The 10,641-nt window shown below is 39.5% G+C and overlaps 1 protein-coding gene across 1 annotated transcript in view; it reads left to right on the top strand.

The window, feature by feature from the left end:
- Positions 1-483: 483 nt before the first annotated feature.
- fat4 (FAT atypical cadherin 4) overlaps positions 484-10,641 on the top strand; it is a gene marked incomplete at its 5' end in the record, with an annotated part of 62,676 nt that continues 52,518 nt past the window's right edge. Inside the window, 4 exons of the mRNA XM_077200032.1 lie at positions 484-745; positions 2,953-3,303; positions 5,924-6,846; positions 8,772-8,946. Coding sequence (XP_077056147.1) covers positions 484-745; positions 2,953-3,303; positions 5,924-6,846; positions 8,772-8,946 — 1,711 coding nt within the window. The remainder of the gene's footprint in view (positions 746-2,952; positions 3,304-5,923; positions 6,847-8,771; positions 8,947-10,641) is intronic.

The following is a 10,641-nucleotide window of genomic DNA, read 5'->3' as shown; positions in this document are numbered from 1 at the left end:
AAAGATGTATACAAATGAAGTACACAAGAATATCTGCCAATAGAGTTCTTGTTTTCCCTTTGAATTAAGATTACTTTTCTGACTCCATTGGCATGTTTAGTGAATTATTGAATTAGTAAAATAATTAGTGTTCTTGTTTCAAGCACAAACTCACTTGCTTTTACACATTTTATACACCCAACATGTTTCATTAAACACGACTTAACATCTTCAAGTCGCGTCTTTTGCGTCTCCAGTAAATGTATCTTAATTTAAAAATGTTTAGATATTTGTGCTGGAAAACGAACATAAAGAACATCATTGCTTTTGAAGTGTGCTTCAAAGTTGATCAGCCAATCAAACGCCAGCGCATAAAATCAAGCCCCGCCCCCTTCATTACTTCTAGCCTGTGTATTTCGTTTCACACATTAATCACATTGCTGAAGTGAAGTGTGTGTTTATATTAGGTTGGTGTGTGATGAAAGTGTGTGTGTTTGTGTTCAGGGAGCGAACGCTCTGGTGACGTACGCCATCATCAGCGGAGCGGATGACAGTTTCCGCATCGACCCCGAGTCCGGTGAGCTGACGGCCACGCGGCGCTTGGACCGCGAGCGCAGGTCGAAGTATTCTCTGCTAGTGCGGGCCGACGACGGCCAGCAATCCTCCGACGTCCGGGTCAACATCACCGTCAGCGACCTCAACGATCACGCGCCCACGTTCTCCCGCTCCGTGTACTCCTTCGACATCCCCGAGGACATGAATCCCGGTACTGCCTCTCTTTCAGGCTCATTAACACACTGCTATACTGTAAACCACAATAAGTTAGCAAAACTCAAATAATTTGAGGTAATCAGTTACATAAGTTTTTTTAAGTTAAGAAATGTAACGTTTAAGTAAGCAGAACTTTTGTACTCGTACATTTTAATTGCTCTTAAAGAACAATGAATGGACAAAAATTAACCTAGTGCTAAAAAACACATGGGTACCGAGTCGAGCGTTCTCTGGGATGCGTTTTCATGATAATCGACGTTAGTTGATAGTTAACGTTAGTTTTAGTTTAACCACAGATTAGCTTATAACGCTAGTGTATGGGGCCTAGAATAAGTAAAAATAAAAATCGCTAGTTAATATCACTAACAAGGCTCAAAATAGCCCCACACTAACACGCTACCATAATTACAATTATAATCGAACCACGAACGTCTAGCTACCTGAGCTGAACTGTGACTATCGACCAGCACGGCGTTCGTGGTTCGACTGGTCGAGACTGTTTTCCAAAGATGGCTCCTGCTTGTATACGCGAAGTGGACTGTCTTCATAAAGTATCTTCTTATTAAACTGTCTGTACACTTACACAGTTCTCAATGCTTCGTTTGCAGGTCGAGACCCTCATTATGCTAGCGTGTTAGTGTGGGGCTATTTTGAGCCTTGTTAGTGGTATTAACTAGCGATTTTTTATTTTTACTTATTCTAGGCCCCATACACTAGCGTTATAAGCTAATCTGTGGTGAAACTAAAACTAACGTTAAAACTGGGTACATTCGATTATCATGAAAACGCATCCCAGAGAACGGTCGACTCGACCGTTGGGTTATTTACCCCAGGTTCATTTTTGTCCGGAATTGTCCTTTAACTTGAAGTATTTGAGTAAGCTTATTCATACACGATTTAAGATTCTCATGTAATCTCAATTTAAATATAGTAGATATAGTAGTGGAAACTTGGCTTGCTTATATAACTGGTATTAGCAAGCCAAGTTTCCACTACTAAATATATTTAAAATGAGATTCAATAAATGCTACCTTGCTAATTAGTAACAACATTAGCACAGCATAGCATGTGCTGAATGAGTACAGCAATAAAAACTTTTAATATACACTGTTCTTAAGCCTTTCATGATGGGAACCCGCCAAAAAACCCAACTTAACAGAAACTCTTCTAAACTACCATAACGAAACATTAAACACTATTAAATCTGCCACAGAAAAACACTTAATTTTAGCATTTACTTTCCCTTTTGAGTGTCATGGCAAAGCATGCTGGGAAATAGACATCCCAGCCCAGTTTCAGTTAAATTTAAGTTTGTCTAAATGAAAAGAAACTCAAAACAATGAAACAATTCAACTTACTTAAAATGTGTCAGTTTTGTGAACTCAAAAGAAAAAGAAAGTTCTAAATATTAATAATAGTTAATTTGATGAAACTGATTTGTATAATTTGAGTTGGCTCTACTCAAACCAATTAATTATTGTGAGCGTTAGTGTTTACAGTGTGCCGTTAAAGACTAAACCACAGAATTTTAATTCTGAAGTGTACTACTCCTTTCAGTAACTTGTAAATCTGTGCTGACTCGAGCCGTGAACAGTTTCAGTTCATTATGTATTTTCTTTATTAAGACAAACAATCTCTGTTACTGTAATCTCCTATTATCACTGTAAAGCTGCTGTGAAACTGTCTATATTGTTAAAAGCGCTGTATAAATGAAGGACACTTGACTTTTTCCATTGAGGTTCGTGAACTTTTTCACACTGCAAATAATGCTTTTCTTACTCAGTCTTGTTTCCAGTCCAAATATCTAAAAATTCTTAAATCAGGTTGCATTTACTAAAGTAGTAAAAGGCAATAAGATACTATGTCTTGTTTTCTGGGAAATAAATAAAAATTAAGTGAGTTTTTGCTTAAAACAAGCTAAATTATCTGCCAATGGGGTCAGAAAAATAATCTTGTTTCTGTTTGAATTAACATTATTTTTTCTCACCCCATTGGCAGATATTTTTTTTTTTTTTAAGCATCAACTCTCTTAATTTTGAATAATTCCCCCGGAAAACAGCCAGGACATAATATCTAATGGTATTTTACTCGTCTAGTAAATCCATCTTGATTTTAGAATTTTTAGATGTTTGGACTGGAAACAAGAAAAGCATTTTTTTAGTGCAGTCCCTTATGTATTTTCTGTTGTCTTTTTCCATTGAGGTTCAATTGTGGCTGCGATTCTGGCCAGTGACTCGGACTCGGGCTCGAACGGTGAGATCACGTACTCGATAGAGGAGGATGACGAGGACTCCACCTTCCTCCTGAACCCCGTGACCGGCGTGTTCAACGTCACGCGTGCGCTGGACTACGAGTCTCAACAGTTCTTCATCCTGACGGTCCAGGCTCGAGACGGAGGCGGCCTGTGCTCTTCTGTTCGGGTCTACTTTAACCTGCTGGACGTCAACGATAACCGGCCCGTCTTCAACAGCTCCACGTACAGCACTTCTGTCCTGGAGAGTCTGAGTCCCGGGACGTCTGTCCTCACCGTGAGCGCCAGAGACGCCGATGACGGTACGAGTTACACTAAATGCTTTTGGAGATCTAAAAAACGTCCTCGATTAGTATCGTATTTCAGCGTAAGAATGCTGACGTCTGCCTGAGCTAAAATATTTACTTGTGCATGTACTTAACCCCTGATATGTTACATTTATATTTAAATAATTGAACAACACATGTTCAAAGTGGGGTTTTTTGTGTTTATTTTATTTTATTTTATTTATTTATTTATTAAAAAAATATTAAACAGTTCTCACAGTGAGTGCCAGAGACGCCAATAATGGTACGAGTTCACGTTTACCAACACATGTTCAATGTGTTTTTTTATTATTAATTAATTAATTATTTATTTTATTTTTATTTTTTTATTTTTTTTATTTTATTTTATTTTATTTTATTTTATTTTTTCATTTTATTTTATTTTATTTTAATCGCAAAACCCAGTTTGGGAAACCCTACTCTAATGAAAAAAAATATAAAATATTCATGTAGTTTTCTACAAGAGTATATTAACTTTATTCATTTCATATCATATTTCACTTTTAGAATGTTGACAATGCTAAAATTAGCATAGCATAACATTTTTTTTTTTTAAATATGTTGACGAATGTTAATATTGAACACCTAGATTAGATTCTCACAAAATCATGTCTGGGTCAAGTTGAAATGAATAGAACTGGTGTTTTCCACAGAAAGTGAGGCCAGTTTTGGGTTTGAATTATGAGCCGCACGTGTTTTTGAACGGTTTCGTGAAATTCGTCTGGCGTATCCGTGAGTCGCGCGTCTCGTGTCTCAGACTCTAATGTGGTTACGCTGACCTACATTTGTGCCTGTGGCTTTTCCTCCTCACTCTGCTTTTCTGCCGCATGCCATCCTCATCGCACACGAGGCGACACATCATAGTTAGCATTTCCCGACCCCTGACCCCTGACCTCTGACCTCGGACAGCGTTTAGGTCGGGTGTTTTGTAAACAGGCCCAGTGTGGGAAGGTGCCATGGCGTTCCACATGAGCTCCCGTCTGAACGGCATTACGAATGCTCAATTAGAGCTCATTTACTCTGAACTGAGCAGATTAGATCTGCAGATCCATATCACACACTCACTGTACTGTAGCATTATCAGCTTCAGCACGTCTGGACAATCACACGTTCATTGTGAATGGATGACGGCCAAACCTCCAAAATACACAGAAGATATTTCTTGTAGACACTCGGTCTGTGCTGTTTTCTAGTCAAGTCACCTTTATTTATACAGCGCTTTTAACAATATGTATCAAAGCAGCTTTACAGTGATAATAGGAAATTACAGTAACAGAGGTTGTTTTGGCTTTACAGCAGATCTAGAATGAAGTTATTGTCCAGCTAAAGTTAGTTTTGATTGATTCACTTCCGTTGTAAAGATCATTAGTTATTAACTTAGACGCTAACACAACAGAAAACCCTTAATGCGCTCCGGCTCATCCACACAACAGCAGTGTTTGGTGCTCGAGAACGCAAACCTTGAAATGGGTTCCAAATTGCAAGCGTCGAATAATTCTGAATAACGTTATCATCTTCAAAATGCGAATATGTGAAAATGCTGACGGTGTGCACATGCGTATTACGTGTTTAGTCTATAGATATGCGCATTTGAATATATATGTGCGAAGGCGTGTAGTCTTTCTCTACAAATTGACCTCAACATAAAGGTATATGTGCTTTACAAGTATATTTACAAATATTTTTTTTGTGTTGTTTAATTTATTTAGGTGATTCTACGAATCAGCAATTCAGCAAATTGTGATTAATTAGTAATTTTTTTTAATCAATTCCCAGCCCTAGAATTTACCGATAAAAACGAATTGAACGAGATCATCTTCAAACAATGCCGACAAAAAGTTATAGAATTCAAGTTGATTTGTCAAAACGTTATCGAATAACGCACAAACGAATTTGGAGAATAGCACGCCAAAATGAATGTGAGGCTATATCTCCGCAACACGTTAGCATATTCTGGCCAAACTTGGTGTGTGTTATGACAACCATGACCTGAGACAACCAGGATAGTTTCGGCGCAGTGCCACCTAGTGATCAGGAGATATGAAAAATGAACATTTGTTCTTATAACATAAAAATGGCTCTTTTTTCTTATAACAAAACTGGTTTCTTTAGAATCGGTGCAGCATGCCGAGTCGAACGATACCCAATTTTCCCATATCAGCCGTTTTGGGCGTCGGCCATTTTGAATTTTGTCGTAAAATGCTATATTTTACGAGCGCATTGCCATATCGTTACTAAACTCTGTATTGATTTTTCCAAAAATGCTAATAACTTTTGATTGTATTAGCCTATTGTAATGAAACTGGTGTTAATAGATTCCTTGGGTCATGCCGAGAACATAGATAGCAATTATGCCGAACTTCCTGTCCACCATTTATATTCTCTTTCCAAAACCAAATTTTTCGAACTCCTCCTAAATCTCCTATTGTTGGTCTGATTTTTACCTAAATCGAAGCATATCATCTTCAGACCATACCGGCAAAATGTCAAGGATTTTGTGATGATAGACGAAACACTGTTTATGTTTTCTACAGCAGTAAGTTACTGCACAGGTATAACCCATTATTAATTTAACAGCATGTGTGATGTTTTTCAGGGCCGAATGCGGAGCTGTGTTACAAGATTGCGTCAGGTGACCCGCAGTCCCAGTTCACCATAACCAACACGGGCGTCTTACAAACCAAGAAAGTCTTGGACCGCGAGACTCAGTCTTTCTACAACCTGGTCATCACCGTTAACGACTTGGCTCCGCCTCCCATGACCCGCTTCACCAGCACCGCTCAGGTGTCAATCATTCTGCTGGACGTCAACGACTGCCCGCCCACCTTCACGTCGCAGTCGACGGCGTACATTCAGGAGAACACGCCGGTGGATACGGTGGTGTTTTCGGCGCTGGCCACCGACGCCGACAGCGGGCCGAATAGCTACGTGGAATATTCCCTCAAAGGGCCGTACGGAAACAAGTTTAGCATCGGGAACATCGATGGCGGCGTGATTTTGGTTGGCGAACTGGATCGCGAAGAAATGGCGAATTACTCTTTGATAATCATGGCCACTGATAAAGGTGATCCGCCGCTTTCGTCAACGATGGAGGTCACTATGATGGTTCTGGACGTGAACGACAACACGCCGAGCTTCTCCCAGAACATCTACGACATCGAGATCGAGGAGAACACGCTCACCGGAACCGACGTCCTGCGCGTTTTCGCCAGCGACGCGGACGAGGGAACCAACGGGCAGATTCGCTTTTCAATCGCCGGTGGGAACGTGAACTCTGATTTCCGGATCGACTCGGTGACGGGAGTTATTTCGGTGGCGAAGCTCCTGGATCGGGAAACGAGATCTTCGTATTCTCTGGCCGTTCAGGCTTCGGATCGCGGGAGTAGCTCACGTGTGGATCGCGCCACCGTTAACATCGTGCTTTTGGATGTGAACGACCGCTCGCCTGTGTTCGAGCTCTCGCCGTACACCGTCAGCGTGCAGGAGAACTTAGGAAACCTGCCCAAGAATATCTTACAGGCAAGTACACAGCATTCATGCAGCTTTCGAGTTCGGCCATTTGAGCGATGCGGAATCACAAGATATAGTCATAAAAATGAAATTTACACATGCATAAACTCGCAGCTCTTCACCGCAACCCGCCAAAATAAAAGTTCGGTTTAACTTGAAGAAATTATTACAGAAATATATTACTATTGTTCCACTCACAGTAATAAGAACAATAACAATGAATAATTATAATAAAATTATTAAAACGATATTTTTAAGGAATATGTCATTTTTTCATTCCTTGTTTTTATTTTAACCATAAATGTCTGTTTTTCATCAGTTTGTTTGGCAAAAATAAAAGGATTAATTTAAAGATTAATGTTTATGCCTTAATTTGATTACCGCTGTTTTTGATAATAAATTTATATTAAATAATAAATCCAGAAAAAAGAAAACAGACAACCCAGAATTTAATAAAACATTTCTTTGGGCCCTATTGTTGTAAAAAAAAAAATACAATTTTATGAATTCAGTTGATTAGACGTGCTTTTTGATTATTAAAACTAAATTAAACCATTAAAAGATTTTATTATTGTTTAAAAATACAATTGAATTTGAGGCGAAAAAATTAGGGATTTCATAGGGCCCTAAAATGTAATTTTTGCTAAACGTCTAATAAATTTTTGTTCAGTTGTGTAAGTCTCGTGATTTCAATTAATTAGAACTTTTTTTGATTAATAAAATGTAATTTAACCATTTAAATGGAATCCAGAAATATTTTAGATGGGGAAAAAAACTGCATTTTTCCCACATCTACATTGTTTCCTCTTGACGGTTACAATCATGTATTATTTGCGTATATAAATAACCATTTGATGCATATTGCATGTATTTTACACAGTGAATGCAGCATTTGTCAATGAATGGGACATTGCATTTAATTTAATATGGATATTGATTAAATATCTTCAATACATTCAGGCTTTTCCCATTAAATAGGCAAGAATGAACCTCATATCGACTTGAAAGTGACGATTTTAAAAGTGGGATTAGCATGTAAAGGCAGCATTAGTTCATCTCTTTAGAGCGGGCGGCTTTGGTTCTACATCATTTATAAATTTGCTTTGCAATGCAGAAATGCAAGAGCAGATTTCCAACACAAACCACGCTCTTACTTGGAAATGTGACTGGAAGTGTTTGACGTCGCTGGAATGCTAAGTGCAGGGAGTGGATCGGGCTTCCCGCTGTAGGGTGACGGGGTGTAACTGCAGAACGCTTTACACTTCGGATAAATGACATAATGAATCCAAACAAACCTCACCTGAGAGGGGAATGAGCTGGAGTCAGGTGTGCCAGCGCTTCAGACTCTCACGCAAAACCTCAGAAGACAGAATGAGAGTGTAAACTAGTCCGTGTGAACATTTTTGCTTCTATAAAATGCAAAGAAATTGCAACTGTAATCTTTTATCTATGTCTTTCAGATTCACTGCAAACGCTCATTCAGAGTTTGTTTGTTATGCTTAACAGTAACTGGTGTTTTTTATTGATCATTCTGGATGTGTACAATATTTGAAATCATGTTTTTGTGCTCCATTTTTGTGATTAGTAGTGTAAATTCAAATTTATGGTGATATAGGTCCCCCTGTAGTCAATAAGTCTATCCCTTAAAACTCATCTTTGATCACCAAAATGGCATATTTAAAAGTTTTCATGCCTTAAAATATCTGGAATGTAAATCGACACCCGTACCTCATTTAGTATGCGCGGTCTCATGAATATGCAAATGAGCCCCGCCCCCACTCACTCACTCACTCAGAGATCCACTCGTTGACGATCACACGTTGATCTGATTGGTTACAAGGTAGTTTGTGACGTCATAAATACCAACGATTTCAAAGCGTGTTAAAGATTTCAGAAGGTCTTAAACAGTGTTAACTCTCGGTTTGTGTCGGCAGGTTGTGGCCCGGGACGATGACCTGGGCGCTAACGGTCAGATCATCTACACACTCTCCAGTGGGAATGAAGCCGGATCCTTCAGCCTCTCATCCGCTGGTCAGCTGATCCTGACCCGAACACTGGACCGGGAAACTCAGGACAGATTCACGCTGGTCATCACGGCTCACGACGCAGGTCAGAGACTAAATCTTATTTTGCTTTGAATTTTCTGTTGGTGCTTGCAACGCCAAGGTCATGGGTTCGATTCCCAGGGAAAGCAAGAACTGATAAGAATGTAAAATGGGTACCTTGAAATGCAATGTAAGTCGCTTTGGATATGAAACAAAGTCTCAACTTTCAAACTTGGTAATTTTTTAAAGAAATGTAAACAATAAATACCGTTTTGTGGCTCTTTAGCGTGTGGTGACAGATCGCTCAGTTAAAGCTCCTCGTGAACCTATCGTCTCTTCCTCCTAGTTCATTTATAGCATCAAATAAATGTGAATGAACATCAGAAGGTATGTTGTTTTAACCGTGGAAAGACGTCAGTACACTCCGTTTTTCACATTCAAATCCTCCAATGTTAATCTATTAACTCTCCTGACTGCTTTGTCGGACAAAAATGGCGGATTCGGCGGATTATGATTGGTCAGATCGCCTGTCAATCAAACTCCCTGCATAGAGTCAAGTAAGATTATTTTTCTGACTCCATTGGCAGATAAGAAAACCAGACTTAATATCTTAACTAATTTCCTTCTCCAGTAAATGTGTCTTGATTTAAGAATGTTTAGATATTACGCATTGAGATAGCGTCTTCAAAAAGCAAAAGCTTGTGTCAGTGTGAACGGAAGGATGAAACGTAGAGGAAAAGATGTGTGTTCCAGCGTATCTGAATGAATGTGACGGAGACACAAAACATGATTTATTTCAGTCTTGGGTTTTAGATGAAATATGACTGTGAGAAGGTCTGAAATCATATAAAGTAAATATGTAGTAAATATTTCCTCTTTAGTCGATCTGGAGCTGTTGTGAAGAATGATAAAATGTGTCTGAACGAATGTGTTCCTTTTTATCGTGTGTGTGTGTGTACCTACTTAACTATATTTTGGGGACAAATTTGAACCCAGAATCTTACAAAAACCTTCCTTGAGAGATGTGTGTGTGTGTGTGTGTGTGTGTGTGTGTGTGTGTGTGTGTGTGTGTGTGTGTGTGTGTGTGTGTGTGTGTGTGTGTGTGTGTGTGTGTGTGTGTGTGATTGGTAGGTTTAGGGGTCGGGTAAGTGTGTGTGTGTGTGTGTGTGTGTGTTTGTGTGTGTGTGTGTGTGTGTGTATGTGTGTGATGGGTAGGTTTAGGGGTCGGGTAAGTTTGTGTGTGTGTGTGTGTGATGTGTAGGTTTTGGTATAAAAACCATTACGTCTATGGATATCCCCATTTAGATAGCTAGGAATGTGTGTATGTGTGTGTGATGGGTAGGTTTAGGGGTCGGGTAAGTGTGTGTCTGTGTGTGTGTGTCTATGTGTGTGTGTGTGTGTGTGTGTGTGATGGGTAGGTTTAGGGGTCGGGTGAGTGTGTGTGTGTGTGTGTGTGTGATGTGTAGGTTTAGGTATAAAAATCATCACGTCTATAGATATCCCCATTTAGATAGCTAAGAGTGTGTGTGTGTGTGTGTGTGTGTGTGTGTGTGTGTGTGTGTGTGTGTGTGTGTGTGTGTGTGTGTGTGTGTGTGATGGGTAGGTTTAGGGGTCGGGTAAGTGTGTGTGTGTGTGTGTGTGTGTGTGTGTGTGTGTGTGTGTGTGTGTGTGTGTGTGTGTGTGTGTGTGTGTGATGGGTAGGTTTAGGGGTCGGGTAAGTGTGTGTCTGTGTGTGTGTGTGTGTCTGTGTGTGTGTGTG

Source organism: Siphateles boraxobius, unplaced genomic scaffold (assembly GCF_051911475.1).
Source record: "Siphateles boraxobius isolate OS27281-9 unplaced genomic scaffold, OSU_SipBor_1 415, whole genome shotgun sequence".
Taxonomy (NCBI): Eukaryota; Metazoa; Chordata; class Actinopteri; order Cypriniformes; family Leuciscidae; genus Siphateles; species Siphateles boraxobius.
Note: the sequence above shows the minus strand (reverse complement) of the source record. Positions and strands in the feature narration are given on the sequence as shown.